The sequence below is a fragment of the Pleurodeles waltl genome, chromosome 9 (genome assembly GCF_031143425.1).
Source record: "Pleurodeles waltl isolate 20211129_DDA chromosome 9, aPleWal1.hap1.20221129, whole genome shotgun sequence".
NCBI lineage: Eukaryota > Metazoa > Chordata > Amphibia > Caudata > Salamandridae > Pleurodeles > Pleurodeles waltl.
In genome coordinates this window covers 1,012,853,742-1,012,878,023 of record NC_090448.1, presented here as the reverse complement: position 1 = coordinate 1,012,878,023, position 24,282 = coordinate 1,012,853,742, and the positions used below count along the sequence as shown (strand labels likewise).

Below are 24,282 nucleotides of genomic sequence, written 5' to 3'. Positions count from 1 at the left end.
ATAAGTGGCAGTCCTTCTGGGTAGCAGAGCAGGCCACAGGTCAGTATATGAGCTGGGCAGTCCCAAGGGCAGTTCCTTGTAAGTCCTTCCAGCATCATCTGGTGTCCAGTCCACACAGTGTCTAAAAACATGAGTAACAACCCTTGTACTTACTCATGTTGTCTTTGTTCTCAGGGGGCACTTCAAAGAACCTTTATACATGTACCCCCCCCCCCGCTTTCAATCACAACCCTAGCTCTAGACATCAGTAGGGGGTAAACTAGCCCTTTGTGTGAGGGTAGGACGCAGCCCATACAAACATAAGAGCACTCCCAGTCCAGGAAGTCCATTCAGTATTTCAGTATACAGAAGTAATCCTGTTACACCTCCACCCTCCCTGTGTAATGGCTGTCTGGAAAGTAACCACAACACCCAGCTGTCACTCTACCCCAGATATTGATTGGTGTGAGGCTGCAAAACACTAGAGTCACAAACACAGTGAAATGCCCACTTTCTGAAAGTGACGTATCTTGGGGTTGGGCCCTTATAATACAGTAGGTTGGACCTCCTTGAAACATACAAAACCCTGACTTTAAATTTACATTGATCACTTATTATTTAAGGTCCAGTTATCTAATTTTCTTGACCTGGGCCTTTTATTAAGAACTCATTTCATAATTTGTATCAAATGTTGATACTTAAACATATCTGTTAAACCACATCCAGATTGTCAAAACTACACATTTTCTAATCAGTTGACACTAGTCAAAACACAAACATTACTTTAACCCCTTCGCTGCCCGGCCTTTTCCCCCTCAGGTGCCACTCCTTTTTTTGGCTATTTGGGGCAGTTTGCATTTAGGCCCTCATAACGTTTTGTCCACATAAGCTACCCATGCCAAATTTGCATCCTTTTTTCCCCCCAACATCCTAGGGATTCTAGAGGTACCCAGAGTTTGTGGGTTCCCCTGAAGGAGACCAAGAAATGAGCCAAAATACAGTGTTGTTTTTGTATTTTATTTTTTTATTTTTTTTAACATGGGGGGGAAAAAGGGCTGCAGAAGAAGACTTGTGTTTTGTTTTTGGTTTTTTTCCTTGAAACTGCCATCAACAAAGGGTTTGCAGCGCTAAAACCACCATCGTCCCAGCTTTCAGGAGCTGTCAAACTTGAATCAGAAAACCATATTTTTCAACACAATTTTGGCATTGTATTGGGACATACCCCATTTGTACTATTAATTTTATATATATATATAAATATCCAGAAAAATGGTGTATTTAAATCGCACACCAAGGGCTGCACATCATTCAATACCAGCTGGTAAAATACTCAAAAAACCACTTATTATCGATAAATTCATTGGCTGCTATTTATTGAAAAAAGATTAGATTGCAGGTAAATCACACCAGCAAAAGTTGGTACAAAAAGCACAAAAAAAAGGTCGACAATGTGCCCACCATTCAAAAGACACACACGCTGTCCCAACCAAATGTCTACGCGTTTCGGCCGAAGCCTTCAACAGGACATTGGCAGACATTTTACACTCAACTATTTAAACCATATAGTCCTTCTTTGATGTTCATTGCATAGCTCAAGAGAAGTGCAAATAGAGCGGCCATTTTATAACGTCACAATTTTAACTTCAAACTGAGAAACTCCTAATCCTGTGCATGTTTTGAAATAAACTATGAACTAAAAATGTGACATTATATATTTCTCTCATATTATAATACATTATCACAAATATAGTCTGGTCACCTGTGAACACTAAAAAATTAATTAATTGTAATCACAGTCTACAATTCTTGAATACAAAACAAATCCCATGTATGCTATTTTTTTCTCTTTCTCTTTTTCAATTTTCATTTTTCCTTTTTCCTTTTACTCTTGATGTCCACATATTGCCCACTTATACCTAATAATTTTGATTTTGATTTTAGTTTTAATTTTAAAAGCCTGATATATAAATGTAATTAATTAATAATATAAATATATAAATATATGTACTGCCAATTGATTGCAATACATCCACTTCATATACAGGCTATAAATAGATGACAAATGATGACAAATAAATAGAGTAAATTCAGTCAATTCTAAAAATACAAAATAAAATACAGGTAAAAGCGATTTCAACGTGGAATAAATAAATAAATGGATATTCATCATCATAATTCATTAAATTAGTCATAGTCCTATAAATTAATATATTCTAAAAGGAATCTGAAGAGATTAATTAATAGATCCATATCATAGGTCAAATTGTTATCGATTAGGAAATTGTAAATAAACCCCACAAATTCAGCAACAGGAGAATGTATATGTGCGCCGCTATCCTCCCCAAGGACCTATGCAACAGTATAGGAATAAAATAGATGAGTATAACACCCTAAAAGTGAATACATTATTAATAAAAAATTATTACCAAAATACACTAAGTTTCAATCCGGCAACATGCTAGTAATAATAATAACAATAATGATGAAATCAATCAGTAAGGATCCTAACAAAACACAATATTCTAAAAAAGTCATCAATTTCATTTCATGTTTTCTATTGGACAAAATCTATGTGTGAGAAAATGTAAAAAAATGTGTATATATCTGTATGGGAAAATCTAAAAACTTACAGATGTACATGAAGCTCTGCGTCCAAGTTGTGACCCCAAGGGTGTTCTGTACCTAAAAGTAAAATAGTTTTGGACTCCATTTGTCTGAAATGTGCAATTCTATTGCCTCCTCGGGGATGGACCGCAATGGTTTTAACACCATAAAATGCTAGGGAACTACAGTTACCTTCATGTACATCCCAAAAGTGTTTAGCTAAAGGATAAGATGGATCATGATTCTTAATGGCTCTGAGATGTTGCAGGAACCTGACTTTCAGTTTATGAATGGTACTGCCCACATATTTTTTGCGACACCCACATTCAATGACATATACAACGTATTCAGTTTCGCATGTGATACGTTCAGTTATGTCACAAATTTTTCCTTCGAACGTGGTGTATGTCTGAGTATTCTGTGCATACAAACATGATTTACAATGTCCACATTTCCAAAAGCCCAAGCTTTTTTTAGCCAACCATGACATATTGGTTTTGGGACTCTGAAATAGGCTTCTGGTAAGATGGTTACCCAAAGATTGAGTTTTGCGATATGTGATACATGGATGTGGACCTATACTGTCCTTGATGGCAGAATTATGTCTCAAAACATGCCAATTTTTCTGTATGATATTATTTAAATGCGAATGTTGAGAATTAAACTCTAAGAACAGTCTAGGTGATGATACCTTATTGTGATCTTGATTATGAATATTATCAGGCTTGAAAAGCAATTTTTCTCGAGACATATTCAAGACCCTCAAGTGTGCATCTTTAAGGATCTTCAAAGGATATCCTCTCTCTAAAAATCTCTGTGTCATCGTCATGATTTCAGTCTTGAAGCAATCATCATTAGAACAGATTCTACGAGCCCGTAAAAATTGACTATATGGAATACTCCATTTCAAAGCTTTTGGATGACCACTATTGCCATGCAAGATTGAATTACAGGCTGTTGGTTTACGAAAAATGGTTGTCTGTAAGACATCTTTTTCAATAGAGATCTGGACATCAAGAAATTCTATAGTTTGTGCACTATATTTCAAGTCTAAGTGAATGTTCAGCTCATTGTTGTTCAAGATATCAACATATTGTTTGAGAGAAATCTCGTCACCATCCCAGATAAGAAAGAGATCATCAATATATCTGACCCATAGTATCACTTGTTCCATGTATTTACCATTAGAGTCAGACCAAGCTATCTCCTTTTCCCACCAGCCCATGTAAAGGTTGGCGTACGTGGGAGCAAATGAAGCTCCCATTGCAGTCCCTTGTTTCTGCAAGTAATGTTGATTGTCAAATAGAAAGGCGTTGTGGGTGAGGCAAAATCTTAACATGCTAATTAGCATGTTAGTATGTTGAAGAAATTCAATTTTACGAGTGCCCAAGAAGTGACAACATGCTTGAATGCCAAATTCATGCTTGATTGAAGTGTATAATGCAGTCACATCCATGGTTACCAATAGATAGTTGGGTTGCCATGGAACATTGTGAATCTTAGCAAGAAAGTCATTGGTGTCTCGAAGATAAGACGGCAATTCAGTGACAAAAGGACATAAGAAAAGGTCCAAGAAACGGGAGGTATTTTCTAATAGGGATGAGTTCATACTCACTATAGGTCGACCAGGAGGATGTTTTGTATTTTTATGAATCTTTGGTAGAAAGTAAATACAAGGGATTCTAGGAAACAAAACTTTGAGATAAAGATATTCATTTTGGTCAATTAGCCCTTTAGTGTGCCAGCTATCAAGCATCTCCCAGTAGATGGTTTGATATTCATTAGTGGGATTAGTAGTTAGTTTTTGATAATGTTGTTTATTGGAAAGTTGATGATTAGCCTCCTTCATATAGCTATTAATATCCATAATAACAATATTCCCTCCTTTATCGGAGGGTTTGATGATAATTGTGTTATTGGATTTAAGCTCATTTAGATCTTTCCAATCTGAGGCTGAGAAATTCACTCTTTGGGCTTTTTTCATTTTAACCCTTTTCCAATCATTCCGAAACCGATCAACGTCATCAACTACCAATTCATAGAACAAATCAATCATATTACCAGTCGGTAATTGGGGATTAAATCTGCTGGAGGGCTTAAGCCTACTGGCAACGGTCTTATTAGTAACAAATCCCATATCAGTCAAAGTGTTATTGTCTTCACCTATATCATTGCTAACATCATCCAAACAACCCAACCTGCCAATTTCTACTAAATCAGGCGCTTCATTGACATGAAAACCAGATAAAGTGTCTACATTAATGCTGGAACAAGATGTAGTGGCCTGTGTTGTCTTGGAAAAATATTTCAACAGCCGCAACTTACGTGTATATTTATACAATTCTATTCTGGTGTCAACATAATCCCAATGATTATCAGGACAAAAACTTAATCCTAAATTTTGAATTCGCTCCTGATTAGAGGTGAGCTGTACTTTAGAGATATTTACAATGATATTGGAATTGTCAGATCGAAAGGTCCTCTCTAGTCTTGATATTTGTGATTTCTGCCTCTTCCCCCTCCGCGTCTTGAACCTCCTCGACTTCGTCCTCGACTTCTGTTTGATTGTGGCGTGATTGATCGTAGTAGTCTCATTTCCCCGTGAAAATCCAGTTTTAGCAGAAGCTTCGTCAGCTGATGAGCTCAAATCCGAGCTGTCTTCTGCTGTATTAGTTGTTATATTAGGACTGTCCATCATCATAACTTTGTCTTGTGCTCTAAGTGTATTATATTTACGAGCAAATGTATAAATTCTACCTATTTCATAATCTTTCTTGTCTATTGAATTTAGAGGCCTTGCGGAGCTTGATTTCATCCTCTTTTTTTAGTTATACGTTCTTCCATCTTCATTAACAATTGTTGTATTTCTGAGGAGGTACCCATTTTTTCTAGTTCTTTAGTAAGAAGTTCAATTTTATGGGTTTGTTCTTCCATACGACGTTTTGATTGAATAATCAAAGTGTCCATCAATTTAACTGAGCATTCAGATGTATGCGCTCTCCATTGTTCTAGAAGATCAGGATCTATATCACCCAGGGTAGGCAATATTAGAATTCTGAGACCTCGTGGCACACGACCATTTTGTATATATTTAGTCAATGAGGTCATTTCCCACCATTTTTTTAATTCTAAGATTCTTGCCTTTTCTAGTTCAGAAATAATGGTGGTTGCTGTGCGTGTAGATAAGTCCGAAGGCATTGAGGTTCCAGAAACATTATCAAATAGAGTAGTGGCAGCTTGTTCCCACAGGGCTTTCCGATTCGCCATGATGCATTAAACAATTCAAAAACTGATAAAATGAGTCCAAAAAATTGTACCAGGTTACCAGTGTGAAAATATGTGAAAAAACCGTCGTCTATTCAGAATCAGTCCCAATACAGAGTTCCAGATAGAAAAACAAAGAAGAAAGAAAAAATCAAACGCTTCATTCAAAAATTAGAATCCAAAACAAAAATAAATAGTTCAACCAAACTCAAATGCCGGACCGTTACTATACGGACAGCATGTGTGAAAAATTCAAAGAAACACAAAGCACGCCGATGTACGTTAGTGGTTCGTATTTCGCAGCGCTGGTTACACAGAAAAAATCTGTGCAATATGACACAGTTCAAATGAATGATTCGGATGTACGACTATACTAGTCTATCCGAGTCGAGCGTCGTAATACATCCAATGAATGAATCTCGGCTACCCCCGGCACCAATCCTCCTTGCCTCCAAGGGGGAAAGATTTGCTACGATGGCAACAGCAATCTCTACGGGGGAGCTACAATGTATCCAAATATATATATATATATATATATATATATATATATATATATATATATATATATATATTTTTTTTTGTGTGCTTTTAGCCTCCTTCCAATTAGTGACAGAAATGGATGTGAAACCAATGCTGGATCCTGGAAAGCTAAACATTTATGAAAAGTAGACAAAACTCTGAATTAACCAAAGGGGTCATTTCTGTAGATCGTATATACAAGGTGTTCCTACAGAAAATAATAGCTGAAATAAAAAAATATTGAAATTGAGATGGAAAAAAAATCATTTCTGTCTGTTTTCTTCTGTTACTTTTTCCAGCTATGGCAGATTTTTTAAAGCAATATACTGTTATGTCTGCTTGACCGTTCTGGTTGTGGGGATAAATATGGCTTGTAGGTTCATCAAGAACCCAAGGTACCCAGAACCAATAAATGAGCTGCACCTTGCAGTGGGTTTTCATTATAATGCTGGGTATACAGCAATTCATTTGGTAAAATATAAAGAGTGAAAAACAGTTATCAAGGAAACCTATGTATTTTCGAAATGGGCACCAATATTGAGTTTAGAATTAATGGTTATTTGCACATCTCTGAATTTACTGGTACCCATGCTAGCATGTGAATTACAGGGCATTTCTTAAAATTACTTCTTTCTTACGCGCTGTCTTGAATTTGGAAGACACAAATGTAGAGAAAGGCAATTGGCAGTAACACAGGAGCCAAGTTAAAATGTATATTGCATACTGGGAGCTGCATGTGAGGAACTGTTCGATCTTTTGTTTCTTGTCACCTACCACCACATACTTGCCTGTATTAGAGCTATTCCTGCATGCCTTGCAATGCCCACAAGGAAAGAAACCCTAGAGATCATGTTCACTAATGCCCTTGGTTAGTGTGATGTCATTGCGTATTAGGGAGTCTCTAAGTGATTTAGCCTTCCTAAATGTGATCTATGGTCTTTCACCAACTTCCCTCCCAATAATGGGGTCACTCCTGAGAACCTCCCAGTGTCTAACTAGTGTTGGCCTGATCTTACTTGTTACCGTTATACATAAGGATGACTCTTAGTAGTGTCTGGGGTGGGTGATATATTCTCAAAGTATAGTTTCCCTGCTGATTTGAGAGACTTGTTTCATGGCCTCATTAAGAACCCACATGGGATAACCTTGTTCTTTGAACCTGGCTAGCATGATCTTTGTTCCTCCCTGAAAGCTGCTTCAGTACTGCAGTTCCTTTTGGTCCTGAGGAGTATTACCCCCGTTTCTCCCCGCCCCCCTCGCTAACCCTGCCCCTCCATGGGATACTCCTCTTTAAACTCTAAGGGTGGGCACTTTCTGCATGTAAAACAATATTCCCAGCTGTGGGTTTTCTAAAGAGGTGAGTATGAATCTCCCCTGCTACCACCTCGACCAACCAAGACATCCAGGTATTCAGCCTTTGTTTTACTAAGGGTATGTGTAAGCACTAAATTCCAAGGGTTTCTGTTCAAACAGGTAACAAAATCACTTGCACTGTTCTCTGAACCAGTTCCAAATGATGAAAAGGACATCAATGTACCTGAGCCAGAGGACTACCTGTTCCATGTATGCCCATCGTGGTCCCTCAAATCTGTCAGTAAAGATACCCATTGAACGGAAAGATATTGTTTTCCAAACAGTGCCTTATTTCTGTTATGATTGTATGGTCTGGAAATCCTATGGGTCTGCTTTTAATTTTCTTGTATATTTGAAAACGTTAATCCTAGTGTTGACATAATCAAACCTACAGAGAAGAAAGAAGGATAATCACAGACCTAGAACTTGTTTCTAAGAAACCAGTGAGGTATCTATGCGAGAGATTAACAATTGTTTTGGTTACCATTTCAGGATCCATTATTTCTTCAAGTGGCTTCTGTTTATATTTCCTACTTGCCCCAGTGATATTTTTTGTTTTGTTCCATTGTTTCCGTTTCCTCTGTCAAATTCTATGTCTCCTTTGTTCACTCCTCCTTGTCCCCTTTCTCTGTTTCGTGTGGTAGACCCCCCGCCCCCTCTTTCTTGAGGTCGTAAACTCCTGTGAAACCTGTTGATTTGATTTATTTATTTATTTATTTTTTTTTCTTCTCTTCTTCTAAACAGTCTGTATTGGTCTAAACAAGTAGATTTTTGGCTACTGTCACTGCTAGACGTAACATCTGTTTCATTGCCTGCGTTATTGAGAAAAAGCTTTATATTTAGATATCCATTGCTTTTTTTTAAGCAGAATACGAATATATTGGTTATATGTTGTCTTTTAATGCATGATCAGTTGTTTACACTATGGCATTTCTACCATTCAAACATGGCTATGATGTATACTTGATGACACAGTGAATATGGTGCACAGGTCATGGGATCAAGGCTGCGTAGCCGGCCTAAATATATGTTCTATGGCATGTGTAGCTGCAGATACACATGCTATGCATTATTCCACCATCTAGTGTTTGGCTCGGAGTGTTACAAGTTGTTTTTCTTCAAAGAAGTATTTTCGGAGTCACGGGATTGAGTGACTCCTCCTCTGTCATACTGTGCATAGTCATCGTCACCATTGTTAGATTGTTTTCTGTCTGGTTCGAAAGTGTTTCCTCTCGCTCTGAGACTTCGAATTGGAAACTTTAGAAAACTCCCTTAATCGTCAGTATTGTTTTGATTGCGATTACACCTAGCCTCGAACCGATAGTACCGTTGTAAAATAAATTTTGCCCTTCTGGGCACGTGCGCCTGACTCTGCCTGTTTGGGCCTACTACATCGAAGCATTATGGATCAGATTCCATTTCAAATTTGTCCTTGATGCCACGCAAAATTTCCCTACAGAGACCAACACCTTGTTTGTAATCTGTGTCTTTCTCCTGATCACAAAGAAGAAGATTGTGAGGACTGTTGATCGTTTCGATCCAAGAAGACCCTGCGTGATCGGAGAGCCAGAAGATTGGAAATGGCATAGAAGAGTGCGGAACATCTCGACATCATGGAGGAAAAACAGACGCAGACAGCGATTTCCATCAGAGACACTGACTCCAAACAAGAATTGGAAGAAGATAGACCTATCACTGCTGGTCAGCACGTGAATACGTCTGCTCCTGCGCCCACTTATAAAAAAAATAATAATAATCAAAGGCACTGGGTACACCACTGCCACAGAGCCATGGTTCGACCTGAAAAAAGACTCTTGTCGACCAACCTTTGGGTTCGGTGTCGAAAAAGGCCACTCCTCCATCTGTATCGGAGCCTAGTAAATCCATTAAGAGTTCTACTTCGGACTCAAGCAAGTGTCTTCACTCTTTGGAGTCTAAGCCTGCTTCGAAGCTGAAACAACCGGTTCCATTTTCGGGACTGGAAAAACTACCTTCTTTGGAGCCGAAAAAATCTGATTCAGAAGAGCAAGAACTTGAAGAGGACACTGAGATTCAACCTATCCTTGAGGTTATGGATGAAAGACAATCAAGGATTCACATCCATGAAGAGACTGGCAGAATAATTACTGCACCTCCTCTACAAATCAAAAGGAAGCTGGCCTTTCAAGAACAATTGGACACTGCTCCACCACAAGCAAAAATGTATAAACAAAAGAAGCCAGTACCTGCCCTTACTTCTCGCCCCTCATTCACCACAACTTTCTTTTTCACCTCCACCCAATAGCCCACCACCTTTGCCTTTACCAACTCATTTGCAATATTCACATGGTGATACGTTTGATCCTTGGGATCTATATGACCTAGATCCTATTCTTGACAATGAGTCTTCTCCACCAGAGGACACTACTGCATACACGCAGGTTGTTTCCAGGGCAGCAGCATACCATGGGGTGCTTATGCACACTGAGGATCTTCTGTTTAACACTTTATCCTCCACGCACTCAAAATATGAATGCCTTCATATGCTACCCGACATGGTTAAACATGCAGATCAAATATTTAGTGAGCCGGTCAAAGCCAGGGTAGTAACTCCACGCATTGATAAAAAGTATAAACATGCTCCAACAGACCCTGATTATATTACCCACCAGACTCCGAGGTAGCACATGCAGCTAGTAGGGCAGCCAATCCTCAGCGGACGCTCTTCCCCCCCCCCCCCCATACCCTCCACCCCCCTAACAAGGAGAGTAGGAAAGTCGATGCTGCTGGCAAGGGGGTAGCCACACAGGCTGCCAACCAGTGGCGAATTGCGATCTTGCAAGCCTTGCTAGCAAGGTACGATAGAACCCACTGGGACAAGATGCAAGAATTCCTACAGCACCTCCCCAAAGGAACACCAAAAAAGGGCACAGCAAATTGTAGAAGAGGGTCAGGCCATAAACAGTAATCAAATACGGTCTGCCCTTGATGCTGCAGATACAGCAGCTAGAAGTGTCAAGACTGACATCACTATACGTAGACATGTATGGCTACGTTCCTCTGGTTTTAATCCAGAAATCCAGCAGGCCGTGCTCAACGTGCCTTTTAATAAGCAGCATTTGTTTGGCCCTGAAGTCGATACAGCCATAGAAAAACGGAGAAAAGACTCAGACTAAGCAATGGGAGCATTATAAACAAAACCCTATAGAGTCTCCTTTTGCAGACCATAATTCAGAGGAGGATTCAAGCCACAATCCACTGAGGCTTCTACCTCCCAGACAAAGCAAGGGCAACAGCAATACCAGAGAGGGGGATTTAGAGGGTATTACAGAGGCCAATATTTTAGAACCAGAGGCAAGTTCCCAACTTCAAAACAAGACACTACCCCATCTAAACAGTGACTTATTTGCCATCCCTCAACCCCACACATCTCCTGGGGGGGGGGGGGGGAGAGACTGCAGCAGTTCCATTCCCATTGGCAAAACACCACCACAGACCATTGGGTATTGTCAATTATCTGCAATGGCTATTGCCTAGAATTGATTTCTATTCCTCCACGTTACCACAAGCTGTCCCCAGAACACAATTTTCTTTTACAGCAAGAAGTACAATCGCTGCTACTACTAAAACAAGCAATAGAATTGGTCCCACATTCTCAACAAGAACAGGAGTATACTCACTATACTTCCTCATTCCTAAAAAGGATGGCACTCTCAGGCCCATCCTAGACCTCAGATCCCTAAATCTGTATATCTTGTCAGAACACTTTCACATGGTAACTCTGCAGGACGTCATTCCACTACTACAAAAACAAAATTACATGACTGTATTAGACCTCAAAGATGCGTATTTCCATACACCCATCCATCCAGCTCACAGAAAATACTTAAGGTTTGTGATAGCAGGAAAACATTATCAGTTCAAAGTTCTACCATTCGGCATAATAGCTCCAAGGGTATTCACAAAATGTCTAGCAGTAATGGCAGCCTACCTAAGAAGGCAACACATACATGTCTTTCCATATCTAGACAATTGGCTAATAAAACCAAGCAATTTTATACAATGCCAAAAACACACTCAATACGTAATAGAGACCCTACATACACTAGGGTTCACTCTCAACTACCAAAAATCACATCTTCAGCCAGCGCAGGTGCAACCTTACCTAGCTGCTATTTCAAATACGCAAACAGCCTTAGCCTATCCAAATACACAAAGGATACAGGCTTTCCGAAATCTCATACCACAAATGCAACAAAATCGACAATACACTGTAAGATTTATCATGAAACTATTAGGAATGATGGTATCCTGCATAGCAATAGTACCGCTTGCAAGACTAAACATGAGGCCACTACAACAGTGCCTCTCACAGCAATGGTCTCCAGCACAGGGACAATTGCAAGATCTAGTGTTGGACCGCCAAACGTACAAGTCTCTTCACTGGTGGAATCTCAGCATTTTAATGAAGTGGCGGTCATTTCAAGACCCTGTGCCCCAGACCACAATAACAGATGCATCAATGATAAGCTGGGGAGCTCATCTTAACAACCTTACCATTCAAGGGGAATGGGATTCAAAATAGCATAATTTACACATAAACCATCTAGAATTATTGGCTGTGTTCCTTGCCCTAAAAGTGTTTCAACCCCTTCTCAAACACAAGATTGTTCTGATAAAAACAGACAATATGACGACCATGTATTACCTGAAGAAACAAGGTGGGACACATTCATCTCAACTGTCCCTTCTAGCCCAAACAATATGGAAATGGCCAATTCAGTCGCATTCATCTATTAGCAGAGTACATTCCAGGAATGCACAATCAGCTAGTGGATCTCCTAAGCAGGACGCACCAACAGACACACGAATGGGAGATTCACTTTCAGGTACTTCAAAAGTACTTTCAAAAGTGGGGAACGCCAGAAATAGACCCATTCGCAACAAGTGAAAACGCAAAATGCCAAAACTTCGCATCCAGACACACACATCTTCTATCCAAGGGCAATGCTCTACGGATCAACTGGTCAGGGATATTTGCTTACTCTTTTCCCCCCCTCTCCCACTACTTCCCTTTCTGGTCAACACACTACGTCAGACCTCTCTCACCATGATACTCATAGCCCCAACGCGGGCATGACAACATTGGTACACCACACTCCTAGACTGGTCAGTAGTACCTCACTCCACACTTCCAAACAGACTGGATTTGTTAACACAAAACAAGGGACAAATCAAACAGGCATGTAAACCTACAACTAGGCAATGCTATGCTAACAAATGGAAAAGATTTGTTTACTACTGTCTAAAAATACTGATTGCATCAATACAAGATATTATATGCTATCTACTTCATTTGCAGAAATCAAATCTAGCTGTCTCATCCATTAAAATCCATCTTATTGCAATATCCGCATACTTGCAGACTATTCAACACACTTCCCTCTTCAGATTTACAGTTATAAAAGCCTTCATGGAAGGATTAAAATGTATTATTCCCCCAGAACACCACCTGTTCCTACTTGGAATCTAAATATTGTAATCACCAGACTCATGGGCCCACCTTTTGAACCCATGCATTCTTGTGAGATTCAATTTTGAACATGTAATGGCTACTGCCAGTCTTCTTCCCACAGCCAGATTCTGTGGCAGAAAGAGCTTTACTTACATTAGACATCAAAAGAGCTTTAATGTACTATATAGACAGAGCTAAGCCATTTAGAAAGACTAAATAACTCTTTGTAGCCTTCCAAAAACCTCATACAGGCAATCCCATATCAAAACAAGGTTTAGCAAGATGGATTGTAAGATGCATCCAAACATGCTACATTAAAGCCAAAAGACAACTCTTAGTTACTCCTAAAACACATTCTACAAGGACAAAAGGTACTACAATGGCTTTCTTAGGGAATATACCAATTGCTGAAATATGTAAAGCAGCCACTTGGTCAACACCACATACATTCACTAAACACTACTGTGTAGACGTTTTTATCACGACAACAAGCCACAGTAGGCCAAGCAGTACTCAGAACATTATTTTCAACAACTTCAACTCCTACAGGCTAACCACCGCTATTTTTATGGGAGGACAAACTGCTTTCTAGTCTATGCACAGCATGTGTATCTGCAGCTACACATGCAATTGAACGGAAAATGTCACTTACCCAGTGTACATCTGTTCGTGGCATGTTTCGCTGCAGATTCAAATGCACCCTCCCACCTCCCCGGGAGCCTGTAGCCATTTAAGTCATGTGTGTGTGTATATGTGTGTGTGTGTATATATGTATATATATATATATATATATATATATATATATATATATATATATATATATATATATATATATATATATATATATATATCTCTCTCTTTGCATTAGCATGGATATCTCCTCTTTTACCTATATACTCTCACGCCTTCCTTACCCAATGGTCTCGATGCACAATGGAACAGAAGAGGAGGAGTCACTCGATCGCGTGACTCAAACACTTATTCAAAGAAAAACCACTTGTAACACTCCGAGACCATCACTAGATGGCAGGAATAATGCACAGCATGTGAATCTGCAGCGGAACATGCCACAAACCGATGCACACTGGGTAAGTGACATTTTCCATATATAATATATATTCAAAAATTTGGTACGTATGCAGTGATGATAGATGGAAGACCAGCTAATGTGGGAAGACCTTACAATCCTCTTAATTTCCCTGAACGACATGCATTGGCAATGATTTAAAAGGCTAATTACCACACACTCGCCATGTAATTGACTTTGAGAAAGGCATGGTTGGTGAAACGCGCCAGTCAATACATTTTTTAATGGATACCCACTGAGTGCTTCTTGGGGAGCCTGTTTTTGTGTGTTTGTCTGTCTGTCTAACAGTAAACCAGCTTACCTTATTCCTAACCGAGGAATGTTTGGGTTAGGAGTAAAGGACTGATCAAGTGTCTGTAATTGGTGGACCAGCTTCCCTTATTGTGCATCAACCTGACCGTCTCGAACCAAGTGCACATCTGAAGTAGATGGGATTGGAAACCCTTCCCATTTGCCGCAGCCTGCTGGGAGACAAGTGGGCTATTAGAAAGTATTTACACTGCATTACACCTTCCAATCCTCATTGTTTAGTTAGCTTCCATTTCTCCTGGAGATTCATTAACAGATTAGGAGTATTGGTCATCGGTGATCTATAGATTCTGGAGATAAACATCTTGCCCAACTGTTCCTATATTATTTTTGTTTCTAAAAGACAGTATTCAGAAACAGTGTTACTTTACTGTTATGTCTCCAGGGCATGGCCAATTTTTAAGTTGCGGTAGAATTGTGACTTAGAGCTGAAACTCCATGGGCAACTGCTTGAATGATTTTATGTAGATAGAGGCCCACATATAGCCCATGCCTGAGATACTCTAAGATCCCAGGAATCTCAAAGCCCTCTAGTTGTGTAATCCGCACTAACCATGAACCTTGCCACATTGGTGATTTGCTAGTTAGGATTTTAAACCACTTTCTGTCCCAATACCTTGTGGCAGTAGAGCACTGGTAGCTTTGTAATATAAGGAAGTGGGTGGAGCAGTTTTGTTTAATAAAGTAGCGTGAGTCCCATGTGGTTCTAACAGTTATAATTGCAATCTAATTACCGAATCTCTCTGCTACTCATTTATCAAGGTATACTGGGAATCTCATTAATGTATCCATGTATTGGGCTCCCCAAACCACCATCTTACTATGATTTCGAGTATTTTGTACAGGAAACACTTGGTGTACCACCAGTAAATAAGAATTTCCTCAATGAGGATTGAAGATCTTGAAGAATCTGGCTGGTAGTGGAAAATTCTGCAAAGTGTTAAGGAATTGGGGTAGCGGTATCCTCTGAAAGATGTCACTATGCCCATAATGGTAAGTGACAACACCAATCCCCACTCCAGTTGCCATATAGGATGTTGAATCAATGGTGTAACGTTCAGATCTCGCCCCACGTCTGGGTCTCCTGTCCCAGGTATTTGAGTCATCTGCCACCTTTATTGAGGTATGATGATAACATAGCTTTGGGATCCCCAGTATCTACATATAAATGATTTTGTCCCAATTTACCTGCAGGACTGAGGCATTGCTGCAGGTTCTTAGCATCTGCAATACTCTGGGGAGGGAAGTACCAGGCCATTGAATGTAGAGTAATAGATCACCTGCATGAAGGAATAGACTATTCTCTTGATCTTTCTCCCAACAAGATCCAAACAGTTGTGTATTACAGTGTAACCAGATTGCATGGGATTCAATTACTAATGGGAATAGGAGTGGAAAGAGTGGGCAGCCCTGAATTGTGAGGATGTCACCTCATTCACTCAGCCTTGCGCCTACGAAGGAGCATATAAAGTCTTCCCATATTGTCAGAAGAGTAGAGAAAAGGTCAACTTCTGGAGTACCAGTTCCAGGTAAGGCCAGTGCACCAAATCAAAGGTGTTTTCGAAGTCAAACAATAGAGGTTCCTCCCCTTGCAGTTAGTGGGCCAGTACCATGCCAAATTGATTGAGACAGTGGCGAGTGCTGCTGCCTGGCCTAAGGCTGCTTTGGTCATACTGATCAGACTGTGTATTACTTTGTTCAGCCCAGTTGCTAAATGTTTTGCCAGGATCTTCACCTTGATAAATATGGACGATATTGGTTGAAAAGAGCTACATTTGTCTAGTGACTTTCTTGGTTTTAAGATTGAAGAGATTTGCACCCTGTAAGCTGTGTGTGACAAAAACAATCCTTCCAAACCCCACTACTGAGTGAGCTTCTTCAAACTCTGCGAGCAGGTATGGACTTGGCAGCGATGTGCATCTCTTCAAAAAACTCGAATGGTATTCCGTTTGGGCCCAAGCCATATTTTATTGCTAGTGGTATCATCTCAACCATGATGGAGAGATAATTGTCCACTTGAACGGTGTCTGAGAGAGCAGGGAGATGATTATTGAATAATCCAGTTCCACCTGAGGAGAGGGTACAATCTGCACATACTAAATTTTACAGTATGCAGCAAAGGCTAACACTATCAGAAGTCACCTGACTAGTACAGTCTTATATCATAGTAACAATCCTTCCCTTAGTCTTACCTGCTTGCCAACCAATATTACAATTCCCCCATTCATACAGTGTTGAGAAGAGAAAGATCCACGTATTTCGGGCACATTCCAACATAGTCAGTTTAAAAGTAGTGTGAGGCAGCTGCCCGAATGTGTCCTCTGAATTCCCCAGCAGAGGTTCTCCTCTCTAAAGTTTCGATTTCTTTCCTAAGCCTTGAGTTCCTCCTCCCAAGCCCTACCTCTAAGACATGACTTGATCTGTTCCTGATTGACGGTTTTGTACGCTTCACAAAGAGTTGTATTCAAGGGAAACCACTTCTAATTGACTTTAGAATATTCTGTGATTCATCCCGGATTAGTTCAGCCAAATGTGTCTTTAAACCAGCAGGCATTCATATGACATCCACAAATACCCCATGGTTTGTACCATGCAATATGATTTCAATTCGGGAGTGATCATGGATTCCATCCATCTCTCCGCCCCCCCCCCCCCCCCCCCCACACACACACACACACACACACACACACACACACACCCAAAAGGAAGAATACAGACTTGTTCACACTTTAAGCCCTGAATCCAACTCCATGGGATTTCATTTGTTCGTGAGGGAGATTGATGTTGCGCAGAGTAATGTATACTGCTTCACTTCACCATTCAACCAGGCCCAATGAAGCTGCCCATTTGGGGAGGGTCTGTGGTCTACTGGAGGAGGCTATAGAGCACACATCAAGGGTTGGGTTCATGACCAACTTAAAATCCCCTGCAATAATTGTCATATTGGGGTCGGGGTTGTTCATCAACACCCTAGAAATCAGGGCACGCATGTTCTCAGCTAAGCCTGATGGAGCATAATCACGAATTAAGGTCTGCACTTACCCTTACAGCATGCCACTCATCATGAGGGCCCTACCCATACTGTCTGTCTGTGTCTAACCATGAGCGTGAAGCATTTCCTGACCGGGATTGTCTCCCACACCGAGACCGTAAGCGATCCCTGAATGGTAAACGCTTGTTTACTCCTGCTGGTTCAAGAAGTCACATTTAGTACCAGATATATGAAACCACTACAGAAGGATGACATGCAGAGCTTGTATTTTTTTAATATTTTTTTATATTACTCTTGTCGTTTTAACCAGTTTGCGGTCCAGGAGATAAAGCTGTGCTGCCTGTGGGTTGCTTCGGGTATCCTAACTTCTAGAGGGGCCATGGTGCGTGTGATTGACCTTTTTGAGTGATAATCATTGCAAGGATTCCTATCACCCTCTGCAATTGTGATGAGACAGGGACTGTGCGGAGTACCTTTCATTGTCTTCCTTCCCGCCCCCCTCTACTGCACTGTGTCGCGGAACATCAATCAGCGCATTGTCAGCTAACCCATGTTTTCTTGTAGAGAAATTAACCTTGCAAAACAAGAAAAAATTAACCATATGAACCAACACCTGGTTCCTCCAGCTCTCCTCACCCTATACTTCCACCCCTGAATCATCTATGTAGCCCAGAAAAACCCTAATGAACTCCAGAGTATAAATGGTGTGTAGGGATGAATCTTTTGCGGCCTCTAAGCTTTGATCCTCACTATCTGGGAACTTTAGTAAAGTACCTTACCACAGACAGGACCCTCCTGGTCAGATCAGTGGAAACCAGAAGGGTGGTTTAAGTGACAGCAAGGATGAATGGCCATTATGCAGGAATCCATGGCCCAGAACCAGGGGCTGACATGGTCTTAGACTTTCAGATATGAGGTCAGAAGGCTCAAGGATCTGTGGAGTCCAGGACAACTGTTGCAGCGGGTTCAACTCCACAGAGTATCTTGTATCTTTGCCAGCATTATTGTGGGTGAAACTGTGCCTTTCCCACAATGTGCACTGTTCCTCTTGGATCATGATTTTTTGTCAGACACCTAGGAAGAGTGGCCAGAGTGAGCCAGTGTACGTTTCAGGGTCTTCCACTCCTGGACCCATTTTCCCAGCAGCTTCAGGTGTCGTAAAGAAGTAGGTCTTTCCCTGGGAGATCACCCAGAGTTTGGCAGGAAACATCTGACCATTTTCTAGATAAAGCACTATGAGCTTTTACTAGACTGCCGGAAAGAAATATCTTTGCTATACTAGGGCTTGTGTAGACTGGGAAGATGGATTTTTGCATGTTATTGAATAGTACTGCATCTCTGAAACATGCTTCCCTCAGGATGACATCTCTGTCTAAGTAATTCAGCAGGCAGCTGATAGTGGGGTGCCTGTGCATCTAGGCCCTATGTGCCTGTTTAGTGAGGAAGCACAATGAGAGAACTTCGCAGGATTCCAGGTGTGCTCCCAGGTCGTAGGAAGCATTTTCTCATCAAACCCTCCACTCCTTCAGGAATACCCAGTATCCTCAGATTGATCCTTCAAGCTATTCCCTCTGCCTCCTCCACCCTCTGTTCCAGGCGCCTCAACACCTCCATCAATTGCGACCGTAAGATTTGCATTGACTTTTTTTTTTTTTTATCTTCCACCGTTAAAATGCAGTTTTCAGCCTTCGTAACCCTTTGGGTTGTCTTCCCAAAAAAAGTGAGATATCCTCTTTGACTGCTTCCATTTTTCACTCAGTTAATGACCTTGTGTCTTGCATCACTTGCAGAGTCATCTCCGTGGAGTTGGCGATCTCGCCTCCACCCTTAGTCACAGGTGACTCACTGCCTGTACATCTTCTCTTGGGTTCTTTGCATAGCTCTCAATTTTGGCTCAAGGCTGGTGAGCTGCTATGTCAGAGCTGTCAGAGAAGAGGAAAAAGCGGTGGGGGGGGAACCCCAGTGAGGAAGAGGAGTTAGGCCACAACAGCAGCCTTGCTCCCCCAATAACCCTCACCCTCCAACTTCAATGAAGATGTCCATTGAAGTCAGGCAGACTGGTGAGGCCCCCAATGTTGATGGAAGGGCCAGATCCACACACCTGCTGGTTCACTGATCACAAGAATGTCGACGAATGGTGTAGAATGAGGCAACGCAAGGCTAAGCATCCACCGTCTTGGCTATCAAAGTAATGATCTGTATTTTGACATACATTTTCTATAGTGATCAACACTTTATGGTAATTTGCTTCTCTGAAGTTGATACATTTTTGCACAAAATATAAGCTTCCTCTGCTGTTACTTAAAATTAGAGGATCTATGATGTTTTATGAAGTTGATCATGTATACTCCTCTCTTAATCTAAACTAAATAGATGCATTTTTATTGCATTTCTTTTGAAATTTGTATACAGTTTTTTTTAAATAATAAAATGTGTCATAAATAATGTACAACTGGGTTGCCTAAAAGTACAGCATGGTTGATTAAGACTAGATTCTCTAATTATTAAACTGATGGAGCAGCAATGCATTTTTTTATACCTGGTATTTATTTTTAGGAACTAATTGATAAGGGATTTATTGCAAGAGAGTAGGCAAACCAATGTTATTTTCTCAAAGTTACAAAACAAATTCAAGCAAAAGTTCAGCTCTGATGTAATTTTTTTTTTTCTTTTTTTAAAAGAAGAGTTTAAAAGCAAAAACATTGGATTGATCTTTGGGAGCATATTTTGCCTTCATGGGTGTGCAGCAAATCCGTTTTTGGATGTTAATTAGGTGACAGCACCCCTTCAATATGATGCTCACTTATACAAAAAAATGTCTCTTTACCATAAGTGTAGCAGCTAATGTTATTAACCCTAATGTCAAATATTTCATTTTCTTTTGTTATAGTATTGCCATTGATAACTGATGAGTAAATCACTGTATTAACGTTGTTTTGTTTAGTATTAGTCAAAAAACCATGACACTCAGTAAATCTGCTTGTAAAAACAAAAACCTTCATGAAGTGTATTTTTCTCTCAGATCCATTTCACATTGTGCTTGCATTGCTCTGATTTGCTGTTTGAATTTTTCTTCAAGGTTATACAGTCTGGGCACACAATCTCATTGCGATCGCCCGCCTCCGTGGTTCCGATTTGAAAGTGCTGGAGGTCACGGAAGATAGCATTGATTTTGATCAGGGGGAGCTTACAGATCAGGATGTGGATCCCGTGCATAATCTCATTGAGCAGGTGTCCCTTGGATTGGGCCGGCCTTGGCACGCCGTCATGGACATCGAGCTGCTTGGGGTCTTCGCGGAGCCATTTCGGCACTTCTACAGGGAGATGCAAAGCTTCAGCGAAGGCATTTAGCTTTTTTTGTTTTGTTGGTTTTTTTTTTTTTTTTTTTTTTATTATTTAAAGTTCCTGTGGTTACATATGCAAGTAGGGTCCTATTATGTTTTCTCAGTAGTGTGAATTAACCCCTTGTGCTGTGTTTATTCAGTATTAGCTATATAGAATTCTATATGTATATTCTACTTCTTGATCAAAGAGTGTAGTCGGGTATTGGTTTAGAAGTCAAAAGTGACACTGTTTAGGGTTTTCACGGATAATGGACGTGTCCACCACACCTTTGGAGAGATCCACCTGAAGGTTGTCTGAGATTGTAAACTATTTTTACCAAGTAATTACGCGTAAGCTGTGTTTTTACTATTATGTATCAGAATGCTGTGCTCAGGAGCCAAACCTTTTATTTTAATGAAAAGTAGTCGAGGAGGTTTATCTACAATACACTGTTGCCATGCATTCTAGTAGCATTTTATCAGCTTGGTGAAAACGACGACAGCACTTTGTAAGGATACATTTTGACCTCTGTTATAATAAAAGAAATATACATCTTTCCTTTAATAATCAACTTTGGACAATAAGTTCCACCCACCCAGTACTCTGATTTGGCAATTTGTTTTCAAGCTATAACCTAAGAAGGTTAGGCAGCTTTTCAAATGTTTTCATAAAGTCCCACCCTGTTAATCCTTGGGTTCGAGTTTGTATCATTATCAATTTATCCATTCAGATTAGCTCAGGACGTAGTCTTGATATATATAAACGTATAGATAGAAATAAATACTCTGAGAGGGTATTAATGTTATGTGAACTTAAACATACTTGCTAGCAGACATTAGTCGTGAAACCCCTAGCAACCAAGTCACTGGATTTTCTCTGTCAGCGCCTGTCAGCTGCCAAAGAATAGATTAGACGTGAAGAAGTGCCCACATGCTGGCAGGGAGGCGGGCCAACACCTGGCCAGCTAGATACTGCTGGATTGTATAATAGAAGGTCGAATTTCGACCTGTGGTACACAGCTGTGCTGTGGCTCAGTCACAACCTCAGAACTCTAAAACAAACATGCACCTGTTTCACTGTGACTAGTGAATGTAAGGAATAGAAAGAGGAAAGAAAAAAGCTTGTTCAATCACAGGTTTGAGCTGCTATGATGCATGAAGAACATTCCATGAAGTTTGTTTTAAAATCTCGTTATATCTGAGAGGCTTTAAAAGCCGATTTAACTGTTTCAGGGCAACCGCGGTACAGACGTGGTCTCTGTGAGACTTCCACCTGACCCCAGTTTTAAGTGGTACGAATGTTGTGCATTTAATGATAAAGGACAGTCTGCAATAATAACAAAGTAAAAGTGGCCGACGTGGGTGCCCAGCAGTGCTGAGACCTGGCTGCGAACTTGTAAGCTTTGGAAAACATTTATGCAACAGATGTCCAGATATGATTCTATTTATGGAAAAAGTTTATATGTGTTTTACAAATGGTTTTACCATCTTATATTAAAATAAAAGACCTTTGACAGGTGTGCGCTGTTTTGTCTCCAGTGAGCACATACCATGCGGGTTTTATATGTACATCAGTAGAGTGATTCCACTGGCACTGAGAGTGAATATGCCAGATGTGGTGAGATTTTATCTAAATGTGATCAGATAGCGTAAAAGAACTCCTGACAGAAGTTATATGGAAACCAGCCGAGTGTTTGAAATGACTGATGCTGTATGGTTTATGTTAAATGTATATTTTAATCAATGAATAAAGCATTACAAAATGTCTGTTTGCTATATATATTTTATTGTATTGAGCAGAAGATTTTAGTTTAAAATAAAATGTAGCAATCATGAACATTGTTTTTCTGCTTTCTTGCTTTTACCCCAATAAATCAAAAGGGGAAATGTGTGGTGGGGTCTATGCCGGCCGCAGTTTGATTCTGGGGACCAAGGCTGACTGAAAATTGAGTTTTTGGGAATAATTAATCTCCCTGTGCCTGAAGGATAAAAATGTTAGATGCAACATGAGATGAAATACAAATCTACACTTAAGGTACACGATTTTATTTCGTCTGCAAACACCCCCATAATGGAGAGCAGTGCATTCCTCACTAAGTACTTTTGTGATATAGAAATATCAATACATCATTTATTCAGCTACGATCTAATGTTGTTTTTGTCCCATGTGTTCGTTGGGGATTCTGTCTTTAAAAACTCACTGAGAGGCAACCATATGGAGGAAGAGAGGAGGAGTGTTTCAAGAAAATGGATTACCTTCTCATAAAATGCGAGATTTAACCTTACAATTTAACCCCCTCCATCAGATATATCGTGCTGAAAATGTTGGAGGACATACCTTGCAGTGCAAGTTGTGTGGTTGTGTTTTTTTTTTTTTTTTTTTAAACAAACTCTGATTTATATCATATGGTGTGGAAGTGCCCAATCATAAGGGCATTTTGAGAGATGGTCAGAATCAGTGGCCGATTTGATTAGAGTTCCTAAGTGTGAACTGGTGAGGTGTTTTCTGGGAGTATTATCAAGATCCAAGAGCGTGAAGTCCAAACAGATTTATAGACCGGGCGTTCTTGCAAGCACTGCATTGCAATAGCCTGCTAATTGCCAGTAACCACCTCAGCATCTGCCTAGCTTGCTTAAGATGCAAAAATGCATAACCGGGGTTCTGTTTTGGAAAGTATGGCACAAAACCGGAGTAGGCCTATATTGACTACTGTGCAGGATGGGAACTTGCTTAAACCTGCGACTAGGTCACGCATTCACTGACCTTAATGACATGACACAATTGTTTTAGTATTTCCGGAAAGTTTAACTTCTTACTTATGTAAAGGTATTACGCTTCCATTGTAATTGTATGCTTTTGGGGCGCCAGTATTGCATGTCTATTGCCCTTAATGCAAATAAGATTGTACAAGTTGTTTATTTCAATCACTGTTGAGTTTACTAACGATACCACGCCCGTAATCCTAGATGTAAACGTTTGTTGTGAACATGCTAGTTAGTTCATTAGTGCGAGGACGATGATGCAGCATATTGTGTGATAACTTCTGGTTCCTTATGGCAACAAAATAGAAAAGGTTTTTAAAGGGGTTGTTCTGGATTCTGGCTTTCCATAATGTTTCCCAGCTTGAAAATTACCTGATGCTTGTGGAGAAAGATAATTTCTGATAACATACGTGCTCGAGTAGTATGTTTTCCAGATCCCTACAAATGCAGCCTTTCAATTAGAAGAAAAACTGCTTGTAGCACCTGCTGTTGCAAATACACATGCTCTGTACACCCCTGCCATCTGGTGTTGAGTGTAGACGCTTGCAAGTTTGTTTATTTGGTTTTTTTTCCCCCGTAGAAGTCTTTGTTCTTG

At 40.2% G+C, this 24,282-nt stretch overlaps 1 protein-coding gene across 1 annotated transcript in view; it reads left to right on the top strand.

Moving 5' to 3' along the window:
• FBXO33 (F-box protein 33) overlaps positions 1 to 22,761 on the top strand; it is a 60,279-nt gene extending 37,518 nt beyond the window's left edge. The window contains exon 4 of the mRNA XM_069208620.1: positions 20,681 to 22,761. Within this exon, the coding sequence (XP_069064721.1) occupies positions 20,681 to 20,952 (272 nt within the window). The 3' untranslated portion in view covers positions 20,953 to 22,761. The remainder of the gene's footprint in view (positions 1 to 20,680) is intronic.
• Positions 22,762 to 24,282: the final 1,521 nt, after the last annotated feature.